The sequence below is a fragment of the Oryx dammah genome, unplaced genomic scaffold (genome assembly GCF_014754425.2).
Source record: "Oryx dammah isolate SB20612 unplaced genomic scaffold, SCBI_Odam_1.1 HiC_scaffold_21, whole genome shotgun sequence".
Taxonomy (NCBI): Eukaryota; Metazoa; Chordata; class Mammalia; order Artiodactyla; family Bovidae; genus Oryx; species Oryx dammah.
Genome location: NW_024070205.1, coordinates 16,239,096 through 16,263,335, shown reverse-complemented (window position 1 = coordinate 16,263,335; position 24,240 = coordinate 16,239,096). Strand labels below are relative to the sequence as shown.

Sequence of the window (24,240 nt, the reverse complement as noted above, 5' to 3'; positions counted from 1 at the left end):
CAAATAAAAGGCTTACATAGCTATGAGAAAAAGAGCTCATACAAATCAACAAGAAAAAAAAAAAGCCATCAATTGGGCAAAGGAAGTATAGAAATACAGAAAAGAAAATACAACTGGCTCTTAAACATACGAAAAGATGCTCAACCTTATTCACATGAAAAGAAATGAAAATATACACTACCATTTTTTAACCTATCAGATTTGCAAAGATATAAATGTTTGATTTATAGACACACAGGGAAGATGGGAGAGAGGGGATAAACATTGTCCTACATCACCAGAGGAAGTGTAACTGATGTTCTAAGGAAAGCACTCTATCAAAATTATATATATAACACTTTGATCTAAAATTTCACTTAAAAACTTGTTTATAAATAGGGTTGAACATACATAAAATGGTTTATGCAGTGTTGTATATCATTAATTCATCATAATGTCATTTACAAATTCAAAAGATCAGTGAGTGAGTGAGTGAAGTCGCTCAGTCGTGTCCGACTCTTTGCGGCCCCATGGACAGAGAAGAGTACTGGAGTAGGTTGTCATTTCCTTTTCCAGAGGATCTTCCCGACCCAGGGATTGAACCCAGGTCTTCTGCATTGTAGGCAGATGTTTTACCGTCTGAGCCACCAGGGAAGTCCAGAAACCACCTAAATCAGAAAGGAAATGTTTAGATCACTTACAGTACCTTTATTTATGCAATAGAATATGATGCAGTCAGTTATAAAAGAGATTAAGGAAGTTCTTTCCATATTGACAGGAAATTATTGCCAAAACAATTCCCAAATTATTGCCAAAAGGGCTTCCCTGGTGGCTCAGAGAGTAAAGAATCCTCTTGCAGAGCAGAAGACCCAGGTTCGCTCCCTGGGTCAGGAAGATCCCTTGGCAAAGGGAATGTCAAGCCATGGAGTGTTTCTCCATGGGTAGAGAAGCATGGCGGGTTACAGTCCATGAGGTCACAAAGTGGCACAACTGAGTGACTAAGCACACGCAGACATACTTAACAAAAAATCAAGGTGCAGAACATTGTTTATAGGATGAAGTGAAGTGAAGTGAAATGAAGTCGCTCAGTTGTGTCCGACTCTTTGCGACCCCATGGACTGTAGCCTATCAGGCTCCTCCGTCCATGGGATTTTCCAGGCAAGAGTGCTGGAGTGGATTGCCATATCCTTCTCCAGGGGACTTTCCTGACCCAGGAATCGAACCCGGGTCTCCCGCATTGCGGGCAGATGCTTTACCATGGGAACCATCAGGGAAGCCCTTATAGGATGCTAGTATTTATATAAACAAGGGGGGACATATATGGGTATTTGCTTATAAATGCGTACACTATCTCTGTAAGGATGCCCAAGAACTGAGTACTATTAGTTGATTGTTAAAAGGGGAACTAGCGTGGGAAGGGAAAATAACCATAGTACATCTTTTTTTTTTTTTTTGTCTTTTGGATATCGAATCATACAAACTACTTATTTGAAAATAAGTAAAAAGTTAAAATGAAAAAAATGACAAAATACACTGACTTTTAACTCAGCCACCAAATAGAAGAAAATCTTATTAATAGGTACTTCTGGAGTCTTGATTCAATTTTTGGATAAACAAAAGAAGGCATGGTGTTATTCAGTAGCATTGTCCATTTACAGCATGACCCCTAAGAGCTAACATGTCTAGATAATCCTAGGTATAGAATGGAGAAAGTAGCATGGAAATATATACACTACCATATGTAAAATAGAGAGCCCGTGGGAATTTGCTGTATGATTCAGAGATCTCAAACTGGGGTTCTGTGACAACCTAGAGGGCATGGGGTAAGGTGGGAGGTGGGAGGGAGGTTCAAGAGGGAGGAGACATATGTATACCTATGGCTAATTCATGTTGATATATGGCAGAAACCAACAAAATATTATAAAGCAATTATCCTTCAATTAAAAAATAAATATATTTAAAAAGACAGCAGAGAATAAAGAAAATCGTAGATATAAACAGAGTCAGGAAAGGTGATATAAGTTCATGCATACGGTTTCATCGTATCTTAGACAGTGATGCCAGAATAACGGAGCTGTTCCATGAGAATTCCCTCGATGACACTGACATGTGAGCTGGAATTCTGTCTCAATTGGATCGAGGCTATTTGAACCTAGGAGGAATTTATTCTTTGCATAGCTCTCAAATTTTTTCTTCTAATATGTTCTCCTGTTCAGGCATCCTAGGACCCATCTACAGAACTTGGGGATATCTTAGTCAAATGATTTGGCTCAACCAGCATTATACAACTGATAGACACCTGCTGAGTATCAAATATGTCAAGGGATTATAGAGAATGAGGGAGACGTGACTACTAAGACTCTAAGAAGACCATAGAGTCTAGTAGGAAGGTCAAGAGGGTGTCCCGGAGAACATTAGCCAAATGCTGGGCTAGGAAATATGCAAGTCTTAGAATGCTGGCCTGTGAAATTCAGGTGAGTCATATACCATTCAATTTGTATTTCATGTATCCAGCCTTTAGGCTACTGTCTCGTAGCAAAAAAGATGCAAGCATAGATAATTGATGTTTATTGTCTTTAAAAGTCCAAGTAACATAAGTGGTGAAGGAAAATGGAAATAAGAATGAACTGTGTGTCCTGCGGGGCTTGCGGTTCATCACTGTAGGGATATAGCGCCACCTTGAGGCAGATGTTATGCTGTAGTTCTTTGTGTCCCAGGTTTCTGTAGCTTGACTGGCTGATATGAGGCACCTGCATTTTAGCTCACAGAACATTTTAACATAGCAGTTTTCATGTATTCTGCCAATGACGTTCGACTAGGCAGAGAAGGGGTAGGGCAAAGATCCACGGCAGGAATATGAATGAAAGAAGCCTTGTTTAGAGCACCCCGTTTCTAAGATGTTCTGAGCCCATTCAGTTTGTTTTATAATTGGGCTTACCTTCCCATTCCCAATCACTTTGGTGTGCTTTTGTACTTTCTTTTGTCTGTAAGTCGAAGTTATTCATAAATATAAAGAGAAAATAATGTAATTAAAACTTAGTCTTAGATTTTGGGTTATTTGCTCAGTTGCTGGCCAAAGCAATCTATAGAAATAAAAATCAGCATTTTTGCAGTTTAGAAAGAAGCATTTCAAGTATTCGGAGCCATTTGGGGAATTGTGGGAGGGCATTACTTAATGTGCCTGAGAACCGCATATTTAATTATTAGAAATGATTCTGAGAGCACGGGCATCAGATAAACTAAGAGAGAGAGGAGAAAATGGAGGAAGGCGGTAGATGCAGGGACTGGAGAAAGAGAAGAAGGAAATAGAGAGCAAAGAATTAGGGAGAGGAAAGGACACAGTGCAAAGGTAAACAAGAAGTGGGAAGAGTGGAGGCCAATCACAGCGGGTCAGAACTTACCCAAACCCGCCCAAACCCGCCCAAACCCAGCTGGTGTGAGACGGTGCTGTGCAACGCTGGCAGACATGTGATGGCACCATGGACGAGGAGCCCAGTCAAACGTTTGTTATCGGCTGAGTGCCTGGTGAATGGTGGCTGGGTTCCTTATCCATGCAGCCTGTGATTATGATCCCAACTTCCTCAAGCCCAGAGTTATCTCAGGAATTTCCCATTCCCCAGGATTCCCATATAAAAACTCTAATCTTCAATCTTAAAACTGGAATTGTGAGGGCACCCCAGAAGTGTAGACAGAAATAAGCTTGCAATTCAGGGTACTTCCAAAATGGAACACCACATGATTATATTGAAGGTGGACAACATGGATCAATTAAGCAAATAAATAATTTTTAGTTTATGACCAATACTCTGTTTAACTTGACTAATGAAATGGGAATTGTAGCTCTGGTTCTTGCTAAATGGAATTATGATGAAATGAATGAAAATAGAAGTTTATTAGTTAAAAGACATCATCTAGGGATTTCCCTGGTGGTCCAGTGGCTAAGACTCTGTGCTTCCAACGCAGGGGACCTAGGTTCAATCCCTGGTTGGGAAACTAAGATCCCACATCACCACAACTAAGAACCAACGTAGCCAAATTTAAAAAAAAGACATCGTCTATGAAAACATGGAAAACAGGAATCTAGTGGGAAGCTGCTGTGTAGTACAGGGAGCTCAGATTGATCTCTGAGGTGACCCAGAGGAGGAGGGTGGTGGGGGTTTGAGGGAGGTTCAAGAGGAAGGAGATATATGTATTCATATAGCTGATTCACTTCCTTGTACAGCAAAACTATCATAATATTGTAAAGCGACTATCAGTTCAGTTCAGTTCAGTTGCTCAGCCATGTCTGACTCTTTGCAACCCCATGGACTGCAGCACTCCAGGCTTCCCTGTCCATCACCAACTCCCGGAGTTTGCTCAAACTCATGTTCATGGAGTCAGTGATGCCATCCAACCATTTCATCCTCTGTCATCCCCTTCTCCTCCTGTTCTCAGTCTTTTCCAGCATCAGGGTCTTTTCCAGTGAGTCAGTTCTTCACATCAGGCGGCCAAAGTATTGGAGTTTAAGCTTCAGCATCAGTCCTTCCAATGAATATTTAGGACTGATTTCCTTTAGGATTGATTGGTTTGATCACCTTGCAGTCCAAGGGACTCTCAGGAGTCTTCTCCAACACCACAGTTCAAAAGCATCAATTCTTTGGCACTCAGCTTTCTTTATAGTCCAACTCTCAACTATACTCCAACTAAAAAAATACTGGGTGAAAAGCAAGACGTAAGAGAAACTATACACTTTGAGGACCCCAACTCTCAGTCACTTTTCTCTTTTCTAGAGGAGTTACATATGTTATGGGAATTGGCCTCTGCCTCATACTTTAGAAATCATCAAAAGGCAAGTAAAACTCACAATGAAAAAATAGCAATGCCATGCTTTGTCTGCTGCTGAGTATGCCTCCAGCACTGCAGCACTTCTTCAAATCTCTCTTCTGATTTCTATGCTTGTTAACTTCCGCATCTTTAAAGGGCTCCTGAGGAGGTTTTGTCTCTCAACAGTAACCCTCAAGTATTAAGATTTGAGATGTCCAGAGAAAGTTTCTCTGTCCTGGAAACATCTGCATTCCCCAAGCATTGGAGCTGTGTAAGAAGTGGGGTATGACTTGGGAGTCAGGCAGATCTGAGTAGGAATCCGGTTCCTACAAACCGTGTGTCTTTTATCTATTCTCAAGCTTCAGTTCTGAAAATAAAATATGATGGTGCTGACACATACTCAGCACTCAATAAAGGGTGGCTTTTGTGTTTTAGTCTAACTACTACCATGGGCTTCCTAGGTGGCTCAGTGGAAAAGAATCCACCTGCTACTGCAGAAGACGCAGGTTCGATCCCTGGGCCAGCTTCCTGACCCTGGAGAAGGAAATGGCAGCCCACTTCAGCACTCTTGCCTGGAAACCTCCATGGACAGAGAAGCCTGGATGGTCACAGACCATGGGGATGCAAAGAGCTGGACATGACTCAGCGACTGAGCTCAGTACTGCAGCACCAGCTACTCTCGCTGAGAATCTTGCTTTGGAAATTAAAAGCCATTACTACCACACGCTGGGAGTACTGCGTCTTTGGTTTCCTGCTATTTGTGCTATATCTGTATTATATTTCATATAGTTCATAAACTTGTGTAACTCTGGGCCTCAAGGACCTTTTGGTAGGACTTTTAAAGTTGTTTCAATGTTTCAGACTACTTTGAAATGAACTTAACATTTTAAGAAATGATGAAAAATATTTAAAGGATAAAATTATTCATTTCCATTTTTTAAAGTGAAACTCTCTACTGTTAACTTAAGATGCTGTCTTTCTTATAAAATTTCCCATTCTTTTACTACTATAAAAGGGGTGAGGGACTCCCCTAGTGGTCCAGTGGTTAAGAATCTTCCTGCCATTGAGGCGGGCTTTGATCCCTGCCAGGGACACGGGTTCGATCCCTGCTCCTGGATGTTTTCACACACGATGGGGCAACTAAGACCTCACGCCACAACTACTGACCCCACACTCTAGAGCAAGTGCTCTGCTACAAGGGAAGCCACCACAATGGGAAGCCCAACCACCACAACCAGAGAGTAGCCCCGGCTTGCTGCAACTAGAGAAAGCCTGCACACAGCAATCAAGACCCAGCGAGCCCAAAATGAATAAATAAATAATTTAAATTTAAATAAAGGGGGCGGGTAAGGCCAAGTAACCATCAATATCTATTTCAGCCAAAAATTTTTTTTGAAAAGCTTGTGACTTTTTTGAATGCCTCATGAAGATATTTTACCAAAACTTAATCCTCTTAATAAATAAATTTCACTGTCTATAACATTATGTTAAAACATTAAACCCATAAAACAGCAACAATGAAACCTACTTCAACTTTCTCATCTTTCTACTCCTTCCATTTCAGTTGGACCTGCCCCTTCTGCCCGTGCAAGGCCAAGTTCAGACTGATCTGTCTCCCTTTATTCCAGTCCACCCTGATCTTGCTACTCCCTCAACACGGAGGATTCAGTGCATCTACAAATACTATGTACCAGTAATAGGACACTAGAAATAAGAGGAATTGGAGAAAACAAAAGATGTTCAAATTCCCAAGTGTCACAACCAGAGGTGAATTTATCATGTAGTGAAGGGTAAGCCTCAGGGTCCCCCACAGCCTGTGCCCCTGCCCAGACCCTATTTCAATTTTAGGATTGTAATTCATATATTCTTTTCCTTAAGGAGAGTTCTTCCTTAGAAACCTGGATCAGCCACCTCTGGCCATAGTAATGTAATAAAACCCCTACCACTTTTACTATTCTTAATAATGTTCTTGCCTTTTCTCTGAGAGGATTAGGTTAATAAACAAAAATACATGCTGTCATTCTACTCATGGAAAGGAAAAAATAAAGAGAAAGAGGAAATCCAGCACATTCACGAAGGCAGGCCTTCTCAAAATTGGGAAAGTGGTATTAGAGCGGAAGAAAACCATCAACTAACCAAGGAACTCCATCCTTCTCAGTTGGTCCTCCAGCACTGCCTGTGGGCAGCTCTCCAAGGAGCACTCAATGGGGAAAGAATGCTTGCTCACCCCTAGGGCAAAGGGGCAATTCAAGTCAGGAGAATTCACAGACGCTTTTTAACTATTTTAAGAAAGGTCGGAGAAACAATGTCACCCCAAGGAGGGGCGGAGGCGCTGGGGCTGGAAACGAGGCCCGTCTAGAGGGAGCCACGTGGGCACAGCACACAGGGCTGACTGGGCACCAGGCAACAGAGCAGGCGGGGTGAGGAGTGTTGGGAGCCTGCTGCAGAGCCAGGGAGACCCCAGCCCCTCTACCTGTCACCTAGGACAAACGGATAATGCCTGGACAGACTGGGGTGCCGTCGCCAAGGGCACAGGTTCTGGAGCCAGCCCAGGTTAGAATTCCTGACAGCTGATTGACCATGGGCAGGTTTCTTAACCTCTCTGTACCTCAGTTTCCTCCTCTGCAGTATGGGCAGATCACACCGCCTATGTCACAGGGCTCTTGTGAGGACTAAAGGAAATAAGACACATAAAGCACTTGCAGCCATACTTGGCAGATGCCTGCTGGCTAGTAAAATCCTCACCATCAGCCCCTAGTGAGCAAGCAAGGTATCTGGGTGCTCACCTGGATCAAGACGCTCGTTCAGAGCTGTCTGCTCCCCAGTCTGCAAAGGTGTGAAAGGTCTTCCCAGTGTCGTGTTCCATCAGGAGAAATCAAAAGCCCAGCTTGCTTGTCAGATTTTCTAACTGACCCCAAAGTAAGATCAGCATCCTGATGTGAGGATGAAAACACAGGGCAGGTGAATTAAATGAGGCAGACTGGGAAAGGTCTAGGGTAGGATCTCTCAAATTTGAAAAATGCTTTCCCCTTTAAAGAGAAAAAGGCTCACAGACAGAACCTCTCCTACCTGCACTGTCAACCAATTAATCCTTGTTATAATAATTATACTGCTACTCACATATACACAGATAGAAAACTAGGATGAAGCTCCTTTAAAGCCCCTGTCATAGATTTAAAAGCAAAACAAAAATTACCAAATAATACATTCAAATTAAATAAATTTTTAAAAGTAACACTTATTGAACATTTAGTATTGGCTTGAAAATTATGAAATTGCCACTATTCCATTGTCTTTTCTTACAAAGATAGCAGTTTCATATGGTTCAACCAAACATGTGAGAGGCACTAAATGCTTTCTGTAATTCCTACAACACTATTATTATTGCCCCATTTTCTAAAAGGTGAGAAAACTGGAGCACCAAGAAACGAGGACACATTTTTAATTTTAATTAGAGTTTCTAATTTTTAAAAAATTGTCTAAATTAAAAAAAATTTTATTTGGCTGTGCCATGTCTTAGATCATCATTGCAGCATACAGGATCTTGTAGGTACTGCACATGGGATCTTTGTAGTTGGGGCAAGCAAACTCAGTCATGTCATGTGGGATATAGCTTCCTGACCAGGGATCGAACCAGGCCCCCCCACATTGGCAGCATGCTGTCTTAGCCACTGGACAACTGGAAGTCCCTGGGGACACATTTTAAAATCTTCTTCAGAACTGGCAGGTGCCCAAGAACTCATTTGCAGAACTCCTAGGGATGAACAGACAACTCTTTGGGAGGCTTTGGCCTAGAAGCACACTTCCTACTTCTAGAGGAAGAAGCAGGCCCAAAAGAGTTTGTTCAGACATTAAGTAATAGAAGGATGACAAGTTGGGAACAGCATCTCCTGCTGGAGGGAGTGAAGTGAAAGTCGCTCAGTAGTGTCCGACTCTTTGTGACCCCATGGACTGTACAATCCATGGAATTCCCCAGGCCAGAATACTGCAGTGGGTAGCCTTTCCCTTCTCCAGGGAATCTTCCCAACCCAGGGATCAAACCCAGGTCTCCTGCGTTGAAGGCTGATTTTTTTACCAGCTGAGCCACAAGGGAAGCCCAAGAATACTGGAGTGGGTAGCCTATCCCTTCTCCAGGGGATCTTCCCAACCCAGGAGCCGAACCAGGGTCTCCTGCATTGTAGGCGGATTCTTTACCAACTGAGCTATCAGGGAAACCCCCTGGAGCTGGAGGGAAGGGGCCCCAAAGACCATTCTGCTTTGGTGTCTTCTAGTCTTTGTTTGGAGTGGGACAGCCAGTTTTCCTGGCTGGTTCTCCCAGGAAGACAGGTGCTGGCCCTTCTCGGGATCAACAGTTAAGGGACATAATACTACATTATATGACATTAACTTTAGAATGCTTAAATCTTACTTCCCAATGAGGCTGAAAGCAACTTGTGAGCAAGATCCAGACGTTACTCTTCCACTATGTACTTTGTGATCCCGGGGAACACGGTACATGCTTTAAAAAGACTCAGTTAATCTGTCCCATCTCCAGATGGATTTCACCTGTGTGTTGCTGGATTTCTCTAACACATCATCATACTTACGATCAAGTGACTGTTACCTAAACAGTGCTGTTACTGAACGACTAACAAAGGCTTGTTGTTGTTTAGTCCCTAAGTTGCATCTGACTCTCTTGTGACCCCATGGACTGAAGCCCACCAGGCTCTTCTGTCCATGGAGTTTTCCAGGCAAGAATATGGCAGTAGGTTGCCATTTCCTTCTTCAGGGCGTCTTGCCGACCCACAGATTGAACCTGTGTCTCCTGCACTGGCCGCTTCTCTACCACTGAGCCACCAGGGAAGCCCAGCAAAGGGTCTGTGTGCCATTTCCCCCCCTTAAAAGTGGCCAAGACAAAACACACAAAAATAGTTAAAAACAAACAATAAAACCACCGGGATTGAAGTAGAAGGGCATAGGTGCTCAGAGTGCCCCTTAGCATTTATTTTCCCACAATTCATGCTTCCTCTCACTCTTTTCATGATGGTGCTCTGTCACGGTCAGCATCACTTGGGCTGATGTTTAGCTGAGATGCATCCGTCGAGCCACTTGTTTTTAGCTGGCATGCATTCTGACTCCATACTGAGGCTGTTCTATTTGATATAGTTTCTCCTGAGAAAAGCTGTTGGCAAATTTTGAGTACAATCATTCTTATGACTATAAAATATAGAACTCCGGAATTTCCTCCACTATAGTCACGGAAGAGGTATTAAGAAGGATTTTATGAAAAAGTATTGCCATTTGGGCTTCCCTTGTAGCTCAGTCGGTAAAGAATCTGCCTACAAGGCAGAACTAGGTCTGATTCCTAGATTGGGAAGATCCCCTAGAGAAGGAAATGGCAACCCGCTCCAGTATTCTTGCCTGGAGAATCCCATGGACAGAGGAGCCTGGCAGGTTCCAAGTCCATGGGATCCCAAGTCGGACACGACTTAGTAACTAAACCACCACTGTTGCAATATCACTTGTTTTCATTTAAAGTTTGTATGTGGTTGTTATACCTACTCGACCACCTGTATTATCTATAGTTTAGTGTCTCTTACTCACAGCCCTCTGAACTGCTTGTAAATTTCTAAAGCTTTCACATAGGAATCTTGTCAGGTGTAGTGGTAAAAGAGAGAATGCCTTGAGTAGATAAGGATAGTAGATGAGAGGTGTAACAAAGAGCTTGGGAGCTGGGAGTGGTGTTCATCAGGCTTCTAAAGAGCTATGGAATCACTCCAGAGTGAGTGATTTTAATAATCACTTCATTATTAACATTTAATGACTCTTTCCTCTTCTCTACTATCTTATATTTGAATAAAGTAGTCATATAAACCTTCTATGCAAAATTAGTTCTTGTCAAAGAGTATAATAACCTGGTGGTAAAAAAGGAAATCTTTCCTCTTCATTAACTATGCCTTCATAAGTATTAAAGTAAGACAAAAATAAATTATTCAACACTGACAATTTATTTTCTGAAGATTATCATTTTTACAAAACAGAACAAAAAGCAGGTATCAAAAACAGCAAAGAGTTTACAGAATTTCTGCACCAGTTTTCACACAGGTCAGTGATTATGAAACTGGTGTCAGATGTAAATACTAGATACACTCTGATTTCCCGCTTGGTCATAAGCATTCAGGTGGTTTGCTTTAGAGCTACTGAATAATAATAATTTTTCATAAGCACCGGTCATTTTTTGAGAACACATTTGGTTTGTCCAACAAAGTAAACACTTTTCGATGTGTGGTTATTTTCTTTTTTTAAAAAACACTGATCTGAAATACAGAATGTGTATGTATTTGGATCCGAACCAAATCCTTTGAGGTCCCAATTACCCTGAAGAACACTGAAGAAGACATTTATAGGACATATTAAATACTAGTTATATACCTCATGATGTCGAAGGCAGCTACTATAAGTCTAAAGAAAATATCTCTTCATTCAGAGGCTGCCCAGAGTTTGAACTACATCATAGTTTCCACGTCTTTTCTGATTTGGAGTAGTTTCCCCAAATAGGGTCATATTATTGGAAAACAAAGTTTATGCTTGTGCCAAATAGGCTCTGGCATTTTATGGATGCATTTGTGTAGAACAAGATTCGCTGCTCTGTACCCTGGGTGGCCACACACAAGCTTAGAGGCCACGATTCCGGGATGCGGAGAGAAGAAAGCAGACCTGAATGCACATCTGGAGGGAAGCAGAGACAGAGCTGGGCTTGGCCATGGTGTTCAGCCACCGCCTGTTCCAGAGACACAGTTCGTTTAAATAAGGGAAGTTTGGTCCAGTTTGCAATGTTAATAGCTGACAGTCTCTCAAACATTTTTTTTAAATATATAGAGATCATTTCCTGGCTAGCAATGAGTTAAGAAACTGGCCTCCAATTCTGATCAAATTTCTCACTATTAGTCAAAGCCAAAAAACCCCTCCCAAAAAACAAACAACAAACAAAGGAAAACCCAGCCAATAGGGGAACAATTGCACAATTAAAGTCGAGTGTGAATTATGCTATGTACAGACTGGTATCCACGTCACGGAAATCATTCGGAGATCATGACACACTCTTGTTGAAATATTTCTTTTATCATATCCCAATTTTCACTTAGGGAAAACTGATATGTATGTAATTTTCTTCTGTATAGATATGAAAAGGAAGCAAGAAGGCAAAGCTGAGAGGAACAGATGCTACCCGCGGGGCAGCGGTGGCATTTGGTTGTTTTGGTCTTGGTGCCAGCAACTCCCACCCCATGGGAGAAATCCAGTTCCCGCCAGACTACACGGTTTTCCTTGCAGTCAAGACTCGAACAATGGACCCCACTCCTCCAGCAGCAAGCGCCTAAACACAAACCAAAATGTCAGTATGGACAGAATCGTAAAGGCTCAGTTCTCACACCAAGTAAAACATTTTTCAAGGAAGGGCATGCACAGCAACTGATTTTGGATTCGCTAGTTTTTTTAACAAGTATATCTCGAGCACCTATTATGGGCCAGGCACTGTTCATGGCACTGGGGACACAGTAACAGCAACAACCAAAAATCCTTTCAAGTGCCTCTTCTCAGGCACTCACATTCTACTGAGAGGCTAGTTGACATTCTAGTGTGTTGTTCTCAAATAACAGTATGTTCTTAGAGATCTGCAGCATGATGTTCTTGCCAAAAACAGGTTAGGGCTGGGGTTAGGGTATAAATTTAAATATAGAAAGTGAAAGTGAAGTCGCTCAGTTGTGTCCGACTCTTTGCGACCCCGTGGACTGTAGCCCACCAGGCTCCTCCGTCCATAGGATTCTCCAGGCAAGAGTACTGGAGTGGGTTGCCATTTCCTTCTCCAGGGGATCTTCCCGACCCAGGGATCAAACCCAGGTCTCCAGCATTGCAGGCAGATGCTTTAACCTCTGAGCCACCAGGGAAGCCCATAAATTTCAATCTCACCATGAATTTAAATTTAGGACATTTCATGCTGCTCTTATTCTCAGCAGTGCCAGGAAGAAATTCAAACTGGGTTCGACCGTACTAAGCTCCAGTGTAAAGCACTCAGAGTTTGTCAGATTTTTCTTTTCTCAAGCTAAGAAAATACTACTTAATAGCTAAGAACTTAGGAACTTTGACATTACCTGGAAAAACCGGAAGTTGTGATTAAGTATTAGGAATCTGAAGCTCTGGTTTGCTTGTGCTCAAAAACACTCACTGAAACACCTGTGTGTATTGGGTACTGCGCTAGAGGCTGGGGGTACAGAAGTGAACAAATACATGGAGACAGGGAAGAGACAGACAGATCCACAGGCTATTTAGAGCTATGCTGTGGGTGCTAGGAAAGCACAGAGGAGGGGCGTATACACACCCTGAGGGTGCAGAGGAAAGTGGAATGGTGAGCTTACAGCTTCCTCGAGAAAATGACACATTAAGTGGATAAGTAGGTGACAGACTGACATAAAAGGATTAGGAGGCTCAGGGGCAGAGTGAAAATCATAAGCAAAGCTATAGAGGTGTGGAATATTATGGTATGTCCAGCTACCATAACACATTACTATGCTTACTGCTACAGCATGTGGGGAAGAACATGGAAGATGAGGCTAGACCTGGGAATTTGGACTCAGTTCTGCAGGGGACCTACAAGGATAGATTTGGACACTAGAGAGATCATTCTGGCAACTGGGTGGAGAACAGATTTGAGGGAGGAAAAACTGATAGCCAAGAGACCATTTTAGGAAACCCTGGCAACAAACTGTGAGAGAGGCTGAGAACAGCTGCATTAGAGATGGTTGAGTGCATGATCTAAGAAGTATTTAGGAGATAAGGCTGGGAAAAACTGGTGACTGTTAGGAAGAAAAGAAGGCTTAACACATGCCTCAGTTCCCCATGTAAAAAAGGGATGTAATTAGCATTCCTCCATAGTATTCTTATGAGGATTAGTTAATTGAGTTAACATTTACAAAGTGCTTGGAATACAAGAAGTACGCAGTCAATGTTTGGTATGATCCTGAAACTATACTGAAACTAGGATGATAGGTTTCAAAGCTGGCTCTTTCATCGGTAAACTGAGGACAATAAAGATGTTTCCGTATCTCATAGGGTTGCTGTAAGGATCACATGAAACAGAAACTAAAAGTGTAGTGGCTGTACAAAGCAATTAGACCTCAATTAAAAAAAGGATACAGTGGCTGATGAATAGGAAGTACTCCATGAACAGGGTGACTATATGAATTATTCTTCAAATTGATACACCGTAGAGTAAAAGGGAACTATTCATAATTATGTTGGAACAGGCATAAACTTGGGCTGTCTTGGGAAAAGTGAGAGTTATAATAATAATCCTATCCACAAAAGTTAGCTCTTTTTATTTGACAGTGTATGAAGAATGAAGTGACTTGATCCAGGTTAAACAGTAAGTTTTGTTACCTCTTCATACATTGTAAGTGTGTTTCCACTCAGATATCCAGACAATAGTTTCTGAAAAACTGAGTTTTTGGTAACTGTAAGATGTTAGAGAATATACACTTATCTGTGGTTGGTTTTATTCAAATATTATCAATATAATGTAAGAGCTGGGTATTAAAAATTACCTTGCCAATTTTTCACCTAAAGCTAAAAATCCTCCACAGCCATTTTTTTGGGGAGAGGAGAGGCTGGGGGGATGGATAGTGTACCAGCATCTGCTTATACTACAAAGCAAAATGCATGAAAACAGAAAAAAAAGAAATTAAGAATTCTTGATCCTACTCCTGATTTCATTTTTTAGAACTGTGATAAAATATGTAACATAAAATTTGCCACATTAGCCATCTTTAAATATAAAATTCAGTGGCATTAATTACATTCAAATATTGTATAGCCATCATCACTATCTATTTATAATACTTTCCCATCTCTCCAAACAGAAACTCTGTACCCATTAAGCAATAACTCTCCAGTCTCCCTTCTCTCCAGGCACTGGTAATTTCTAATCCATTTTCTGTCTCTATAAACCTGCCTATTCTAGATATTTCATGTAAGTGGAATCACAGTATTTTGTGTCTTTTTGTATCTGGTTTATTTCACTTTGTATAATGTTTTCAAGGTTCATTCATGCTGTACCATGTAGATAAACATTTTCTGGTTAAGTACTATTCCCTTGTATGTCTGTGTCAGATTCTGTTCATCTGTTTGGGCATCCCTGATGGCTCAGTGGTAAAGAATCCACTTGCAATTCAGGAGATGTGGGCTAATACCCTGGAGGAGAAAATGGCAACCCACTCCAGTATTCTTGCCTGAGAGATCTGATGGAGAGGAGCCTGGTGGGCTACAGTTCATGGGGTTGCAAAGTCGGACATGAATGAGCAGAGCGACTGCACACGCATGCATGCACGTTCGTCTGTTCATGGGTGCGTGGGTTTTCCACCTTTTGGCAATTGTTAAAGAATTCAAATCAGCATCTCAAGACCAAGGCTAGTAAGCATAAATCTAAACTTTCATTTTCATGCATTTATTTGTAGTAACAACCAATGCATAACCAAAGAGTCAAAACAGGTATTGAGGCTAGAGGTTGTCAGTGTTTTTTCCATTACAAAGGAACCAGTCATACAGATTGTATAATTCATGACTTACCTTTTCATGCCACTGCAATAACACGGCACTGCTATTGTCAGAGGGGCTCTCGAAGCCTTTATAAATATACTTCATTAGGAGATCCACACCATTCTTGTCCAGGGATTGAACTGCCTTTTCAATATCGTTAGCTTTAAAAGAGATGAGCACCTTCAAGACAATGCTGCCCGCGCGATCCTGAGGGTAAATAAATAACAGATCGTTCCGTCTCACTTTTGTGTTGGGGAGTTCCAGTTTTTTGAAAGGCTGCACTGTGAATGTGACATTTGGTTAGAGACCTGAAGAAAGGAAGAGGACACCCTGGGTGTATCTGAGGCAAACATTTCAGAGAGAGAAAAGAGTAACTGCTGTTAGCATGTTCAGTGTGGTCAAGGGGACAGCAAGAAGATGAAGGGGGCTGGAGTGGAGTGCAGGGCAGGAAGTCAGAGAGGCAGTAGGAAGCCAGAACGCGTAAACCCTGTAGGCCCTTAGGAGAACTCTGGCCTCCAGTCACAGAAATGAGAAGCTGTTGGGCTTCCCTGGTGGCTCAGAGGTTAAAGCGTCTTCCTGGAATGTGGGAGACCTGGGTTTGATCCCTGGGTCAGGAAGATCTCTTGGAGAAGGAAATGGCAACCTACTCCAGTACTCTTGCCTGGAGAATTCCATGGAGGGAGGAGCCTGGTAGGCTAGGAACTGAGCGACTTCACTTTCTTTCTAAGAAGAGTGATGTCATCTGACTTACATTTTAACAGGACCAGATGGCTTTCATATTGAAAATAAGCCTGGGGCAGCAGGAGTGGGGAGGGTAGGGGCAGCAGGAGACAGAAGCCTGGAGGCCAGCTTGGAAGTTCCTGCACCAAGACAGGCTGGCTTTGGCTGGCATGGCAGCAGCAGAGGCAGCCAGAAGCAGACAGAGTCTCGACATATTTGAAGGTAGAGTTGAAAGGGTTTACTTACAGATATATGTAACAAATTATCAACGTATTAAATCAATACATTTCACTTCTTGATTTAAAAAAAACAGACCAAAAGAAGGAAACTGAATTATAGTTCTACCCTGAAGCATCCTTCAGAAATGTTATTAATAAATAAAAATTTAAGTTTCTAAAACTTATTTTTCATTTCATATCTATAGTCAAGTGACTATAGATATTAGAGTGGTCTTCATTTATAATGATCTTTTTCTTTGATGAATGACTGCTCCAACAGCAGTTGCTTTTCACTTAGCAAGCCAAGTACAGGGAACACTTAATTTCCCCTTTCAACAATGTTTCTCTTTCTATTCGACACAAAGTGATACCTTCTGCATTCCTGCTGGTCATGATCTTACAGTATGCTTCTACCACCTGTTGCTGTCTTCAGTTTAAAGACTTTGCAATTATCCGTTTAGAAAAATATCCTTGTATGGAGAGCTATAACCTCCCACCCACACGCTCTGATTAAAAAAAAACACCCACAACAAAGCAGAAGGTGGTAAAACTGAAATTTCAATGACGTTACTCACTTTTAAAAACCAAAGAAGTATTTCCTCTTATAAAAGATTATGTTGCCTAGATAATAATTATGCATTTACCTAAGTTATTATTTACTAGTATTTAACTAAGGAGATACTTGGGGCTCCTAGGATGTGTGAATGGCTATGGACAGTGGGGGGTCAATGCTCTGGGTGTGGGATTATGGACGACTACATTTTTATTCCTCCATATTTCTGAGTTTTCTACAATAGTTAACAGAATTAAACATTAAAATTTAACCTGGGCTTTAAACAATTAAGTAGATAGGTTCTTAAGAATTACTGAAAGACAGTTAAGAGGCAATGTAATTTTACAACTTTTCTGAAGGGTAGTATGGCAATACCATATGTAGCCTTAAAAAAATGTGCAGTCTAAAATCCAGCCATTCACTTCCAGAAATTTATTCAAAGGAAACAATTCAGACTTTACCAAGAATTGTTCATTTCAGTACTATTTATGACAGGAAAAAAAGTCAATAAATATATGATGAAAGGTTATATATAACTAAACTGCAGGATTATCAAAATACAGATGTTAAAAAAGATATTATAGAAATAAACTTATTACCAAGTAAAGCTGTTCATGTATGCTGCTATACAGATGAAAAGCAGTTTATCCATTTTAATTAAAAGAAAAACTCATAGAAAAACTCTAAGCATATAGCAACAACAAAAAGTAATGATTATCTACAGGTATGGGATTATAATTATTTTTATTCCCCCACATTTCTGAGTTTTCAATAATATTTAACAGAATTAAATATTAGAATTTAATTCTATGAGAATGGTAGAATTTTAAAAAAATCTTTCAAAAGCAAGTAGCATGTGTTTATTTTGTAAAAGTTTCACTTGTTCTTCAAGCCTTTGCTTAAATTTGACCTGAGGGGCCTCCTCTGAAAACACACAGATGTCTTGGTCATTAGAACTTGTCTACCTACCACGCAGCGTTATCACAACTCAATGTTGGAGCACTAATTTCTTATATAGGTTTTCCACCTATCAAACTACCTATCAAAGTTGTAAGCTCTTCTATGTCAAAGATGGCAAACAGTTAAGACATTTGTTGACTGTGTGACACTCTGGAGGGTTCTGGTAAGAAGGCTGAGACACCAGCAGAGATCGCGTGTTGTCTGTGACTCACCTTCACTGCCTGGCTCTTGGTGTTGATGGGGGGGTTTTTCAGAGCTGCCTGTAGGGCAGCTGTCATGTTTCCTGTGATGGAGGTTAAGGGGATAGCAGCAAAGGGCAGCCCTCAGGAAAGCACTGGAACTCCCAGGAACCACTGGCTCTTAAGATTTGGTGTTATGCATAGAAAGAAAAATTACTATGGTTGCTACGTTCAATACTGGAAAATTCAACATGTTCGTTTCAAGGATGTCAATCAAAGATAAAATACTGAAAATGAAAGAGAGCATTAAATTTTTAAAAAATAAGGCAAAAACTGTTTCACCCTTGGCTCTAATTATTAACTGAGCACCTTAATAACCTTTCATTTTCCAGTAAAACACATGTGCAAACACTATCCAGAGTGACATTTTAAAAAATTCTAAAATATCTATCAGAAGTATTTAGGCCCCCAAAGGAAACAGCCTGTCTGCGTATCCTTTGATTAGAATTATATTCTGTATTAATTGAAATGCTGGTAGAAAAGTGCTGGCAGATTACTCTAGCAATCTGAATGATATACACTAGCAATCTTTCAATACTGATGATAAGAGGCATTACAGGAGATAAAATCATGACCTGTAGGTGGCAGCTTAATTTTTCTGTTTTTTAATATTTTCTCTCATATTTCATAAAGGTCATTCAAACTGCTTTAGGCCACACCTATTAAATTTAGTCTCACTTTGAAAGCACCAGTGAGTTAGCAAGAATGAGGAACAGAAGGCCAATCACACTGTCAGAATGTTCAGTCATTGCCCTAAAAGGAAAACCTCACAGAGTTCACTTGTTCCTCCATTTGTAGTGCCTGATCAGGGCTTGTCTCTTCTTGCTGAAACAAGAGACAGTATCTTTATATTTCAAGATGAATTGATTTAAAAGCAGATCCACCATAGGGATACAGCAGTACCACTGAAGAGTCATCACGGCACCTAAAAAAAGTCTCACAAAACATCATTTATGCATCACGAAGAATGTTTTTACACAGAACAATCTTCACCACTTATGTTCTAAAGAAAAAGGTCTGACTAAAAAAACTATGGTTGGTGGCAGGCTTAATGGACTTCTAGAGAAGCGTGCCGTTTGCAGATTGGCTCACTTATGAGACTGCTCCCCTCCACCCCAAACACTTAAGTATGTTAAATAATGCAAAACAGCAACAGCTGATTGTGAAAGTAACGGAAATCAAAGAAACATCTGTATGTTGATAAATGTTTAATGCTGTATTTTAGGTGCCTGTAAGACCAGCTGTGGCTGCTACCAAATATTTTCACTCATGTATTTCCCCATTTAATTTAATAGGCCACTGATGAGGAAAGTCTAAAGAGCCTTCCTAATCTTATGAATACACCCAAGAATAATTAGAAATGAGTGAATTCAGTAATTGACAATCTCTAAAACGACAGCCTTGGTTATTGCAACATTTACATTTTTCCGAAAAAAGATCTGATGCAAATACTCCCTCAAAGTTATGAATATTCAAATATGCAAAACCCAAACCAGGAACTGACAGCCACATTTTAACTTAACGGAAACGATTCCAGCATTACAAAATGATTCGGTTTTGTACAAATGATTCACATTTTCCTATGTTATTCTTTGGCGTTTATTTAAAATATTTCCAGGGATTCTCTACATGCATTTTCCGTCTAGCAGGTAAAACGCTTCCAGCTTCTTTCTGGGCAGTTTTGTAGTCGTTCCCTTTCCCCTGGTTAACCAACTCTGTGCAACCTGTATTTTGTCAAATCCCTTCCTCTTAAAAAAAAAAAGAAAAGAAAAGGCGTCCACAAGCTTAAAAAGACAGACAGAAGGGCCTCAATTCTGCAAGCCGCCCCATGTCTCCCGGCGTGAAATAACGCTGCCACAACAAAACCACCACCACAATAAAAAGAAAACCACTGAAGAAAAATGCCCGCTCCTCCCGATCGGACGTGGTTTCTAATGAAAACCCGATAAATACGATCTGAGTGCACCACTTAAGCTCCCTGCAGCTCCCCGACTGACCAGCACCAGAGCTGCGAGGGCGCGGCCGTCCCCGCCGGTGCCTGGGAGGCGAGAACTCCCGGCGCAACCTGAGGAATCGGGGGCGTGGACGGCGCGCTGGGAAGGTAAGTTTCCGAGGGCGGGACCCGGGGGTCTCGGGAGAAATAGAAGAGCCCTCCTGCCCACTCACGACAGGGAGCCCACGGAAGCGGGGGTCCCCGCCCTCACGCCCTGCCCGCAGCCGGGTCCCGGAAGAGGGGCCGGTTCGGGTGGGGCGCGAAGGCCAGCGAACTGAAGGATATTGCCGCAGGCAGGAGTCCACCTCGCCCTCGTCGGGCCCAGCCTGCCCGTCGCCCCCGTCTTCCTCATCCACGAACTTGTTCTCGTCGTACTCATCCACGTCCACCTTCCGGAACCGGGCCGACGACACCGTGTTCTTCGACATCCCCGCTCCGGACCGGCGGCCGAGGCCTCCTCTAGACGCTGCCTCGACCTTAGCAAGCCCAGCCCCAGCTGGAAGCCGCAGACTGGCACCTCCACTTCCCTCTTCCGCTCAGAGGCGTAGCCGGCAGCGTCTCGGGTGGTTCTGGGCCTGCGCGCTGGCCGCGCTCCTTCCTTCTCAGGCTCGCGCCTTCCTCGACCCTCCTACGCCGCCCCCACGCGCCCCACAGCGGGGCGCGCCGGGGCGGTAGCGCGCTGGACGCGGCGCGCATGTGCGGACTCTCTGCAGGAAAGGGGCGGGGCGGGGCGACAGAGGCGGGGGCGGGAGGGGGCGGGGCAGGAGGGAGGGCCCAAGGCGGTGCCGCCGGTAGAGGTAAGAGGCGATTGGGCCTCCGGGTCCGTCACGTGATCATTAGGGGGTTGCCATAGAAACGCTTCTCTGCGGTCCAGTCTAGGGGGGTGGTCTTAGGTTGGCGGCGATGGGCGCTGGGGGCAGGTGGCCTTGGCTTTGCTGCTGCCGCCGCCGTCAACAGCCTGTCATCGGGGTCCCGCTTAAGGTCCGGCTGGCACGGACTTACCCGTGAGCTGGGATGGATTGGTTGCCGGACCAAGTCTCCTGCAGTTGGCAGGAGTATGGGGCGGAGTGATGCACGCCCAGTCGCTCAGCATCGTTCGAGTTGTCAGAGACCTCGCTTCGGACCGTGTACTCCCCGTGGCTTCGTTCCCGAGCCGGGAAGCCCCTTTCTCGGCTGTGGAACTGCGCTGCGCGGCCAGCTTGAGGTCCCCAAGGACGGAGTCGAAAGGTCACATCTTATCTGTCAGTGCTGTGTAATGGCAAGCGACTGTACCTGCAGAACTCGACCCTAGGTATCATAAACTGGGGAGAAGCGGGAGGTGTCTGGGCAGGGGCTTAGGGTCCGGTGGCAGGACTGGGATGAACCTGTGGAATTTGGGGTAGGGTCAGCCATTGACATCTTAAAGTAAGTGGTTATTTGGAGTAAGAATGCTAGAAAAGGGTAGGGGCGAGTTACACTCTGGCTATGAGGCGAAACAAAATGTGTAAGGATTAGTTGAAACCAGATCTTTAAGATTTATTTTTATGGCTTAAGATTTATATGATCCTCCTAGGCCAGCGTTTTATTGTATTTGACACCCCCGTTTCTGCGAGCAAAGCTCTCCCTGAGCAGGTAAGAGCACTAAAGCACTAAATTTGAGGAAATGGTAGTTGGGTGCTGTGTCTAACACTGAAGCACAAATATTTGCAAAGTAAAATTAATTTGGATATTTATCAGGTTTAGTTTAATTCCACCTTTACCGGAAGGCTGGCTGCTGCCCTGTTAAATGCCTCAATCCTTGGTTTCCTGTACTGTAATTGAAAATAGCACTAGGCTTAGAATCAGAAAACCTTGGCTTGAGTCTTGATTCTTCCTGCCACTCATAACCTATTGATTGAAGCAGGCCACTTAAAATTCTGAATGTCAAGTTCCTCATTGCTAAAATGGGGCTAATAATGTGTACTTAACAATATTGTTCTGAGGGTTAAACACAAGAAATTGTTTGAAACTCTAAAAGTCTGCATCTGTGCAAATTGCATGTTATCTGTACCATTGATTTTGGCACTAGTCTTATAAATTGCTTAATGATATATTGTGTGATATATTGCCCCTGGAAGACATAGAAAAATTCTGGAGGGCGGAGACTGTCTTATTTCTTTTTTCTTTTTGAATTGAAGTACAGTTGATTTACAGTGTTGTGTTAGTTTCTGGTGTACAGCAAAGTGATTCAGTTGTACATACATATTGCATCTTCCTTTACATCTGACTTAAAACTGAGCATGCAGAGGGTACTTAGAACATTCAGACACTCAATTATTCATTGATGAATGAATAAATGTGAAAGGCAGTACAGTTTGAGGGTCACACAGAATAATGAATTAGAAGAGGAAGAGAGATCTCAAAGTCAAACCTTTGTTGGACATATATACATATGTGTATATATAGCTGTATCTGTATCAATTTGTATCTATATACATATGTATGTAGAGATAGGTAGACAGTTAGATGGTAGGTAGATACTTCCAGAATGAAATGCACCCCTTTTTCTTGGGAGGAAGAAGCAACATGGCATTTTCTTTTCCCAGTTAAATTACCCTCAATAAGATTATCATTAAGTGATAGAAGTGACATTTATTTAAATCACCACTCAAGTTATGAGCCAATACACTGCTAAAAACTCCTTCAAGGGCTGTCTTAAGAGAGCCAAGGAAAATTTTCTACCTGTTGGCAATATATATTTTAAAAAGTCTTATACCAAAGTATCAGATCATTACTATGGTGAATGGCATTACATAACCTAGAATAAAGATTTTTTAAATGTTTTTTCTGAGTTTCAGTCTTTGGTGACTTTAGTAAGAACTGAATAATATGTTTGTTTAAATGCTAAAGATGGTTGTACTTTTTGTTTTCGTAAATCACAATTTTCTTTGAAGAGAAAATTGAACATTAGAAGCACATTTGAGAGCAAATGGAAACAAGAATTCAAGAACTAATACATCCCTTCTCTTCCATTTCTATTCTAAATAATAGGGCTTATTTAAGAAATTTCTTTATTCTCTTTTTTAGAACTGGGAAAGAATACCAGAGTGGAAATCAACTCAAGGGAATAGTGAGGGGAATTTTAAAACTCCAGTTGTTCAAGGGTATAATTGTTTTGAATTATGCTCTGTGTGTTAAATGTGTTAAATATAATTAATTAGTTCTCAGTCACATAATGCATATTACATTTCAGATATAATTATGTTTAAAATGTCCTTTTCCAGTGCGTATTTTTTGTCTCACAATAATGAATACCTAGTCCACAGTGGGTGCTCAACACCTTTCTATCCAATGAATTAATCTGACAAGTTAATTTTGGAATCATATTTAGAGGCTGAGATTTTTAATTATCTTCCCACCTTCATTAGCTAATAGTTAACTCTATATAAAGCTTTAGAGAAATTTCTTTGTGTGTATTTGAGTGTATGTGAAGAAACCAATCCTTAATAATCTTTTAATTGGAAAATACATTCTACTTTCTTGCAAATTCCAAATTTTTATTGTTGATTGTGGCACTTAATTTATTTTAAGTAATATTATTTTTCCTACTTTAACTTTTCAAGTGAGTGCTTATTCCTGAAATAAAGGATCCATATGGTTTTAAGACATTTTATTTATTGTGCACATAGCCTGGTTTGGTTCAATGCTAAAGTAATACTGAATCTGAATGTCCCCAAGATTAATGCTGCATTGGTAGTATATATCTCTTTCTGATTTTCTGTGACGAAGGGTGTTTTTAGTTTAGTTCAGTTCAGTCGCTCAGTCGTGTCCAACTCTTTGCGACCCCATGAATCGCAGCACGCCAGGCCTCCCTGTCCATCACCAACTCCTGGAGTTCACTCAAACTCATGTCCATCGAGTCGGTGATGCCATCCAGCCATCTCATCCTCTGTTTTCTCCTTTTCCTCCTGCCCCCAATCCCTCCCAGCATCAGAGTTTTTTCCAATGAGTCAACTCTTCGCATGAGGTGGCCAAAGTACTGGAGTTTCAGCTTTAGCATCATTCCTTCCAAAGAACACCCAGGGCTGATCTCCTTTAGAATGGACTGGTTGGATCTCCTTGCAGTTAGAAAGGATTTTGATAAAACTATCCAGTAACAGATCTCTCTTTTCAGATATTTTAAACCAAGTACTTTGCCTACTATGTGCTTCTTCCCCCAAGATTTGTCAATATTTATTAATTTACAAA

General features: G+C 41.8%; 1 protein-coding gene and 1 non-coding gene across 2 annotated transcripts; one reads left to right on the top strand and one right to left on the bottom strand.

Annotated features, from left to right (window-relative positions):
• The first annotated feature begins 3,899 nt into the window (after positions 1 to 3,899).
• On the top strand, positions 3,900 to 3,972 carry TRNAG-UCC. The gene has a single exon. It is a non-coding gene; the product is annotated as a tRNA-Gly (tRNA).
• A 6,774-nt stretch (positions 3,973 to 10,746) lies between these two features.
• Positions 10,747 to 22,490, bottom strand: ARPC5 (actin related protein 2/3 complex subunit 5). Its single transcript, XM_040263820.1, has 4 exons — positions 20,320 to 22,490; positions 18,015 to 18,087; positions 15,382 to 15,558; positions 10,747 to 12,136 (listed from the first exon to the last, which is right to left on the bottom strand). The coding sequence occupies exons 1-4, from the start codon at positions 20,460 to 20,462 to the stop codon at positions 12,074 to 12,076; spliced, it is 456 nt and encodes a 151-aa protein (XP_040119754.1). The 5' UTR covers positions 20,463 to 22,490; the 3' UTR covers positions 10,747 to 12,073.
• Positions 22,491 to 24,240: the final 1,750 nt, after the last annotated feature.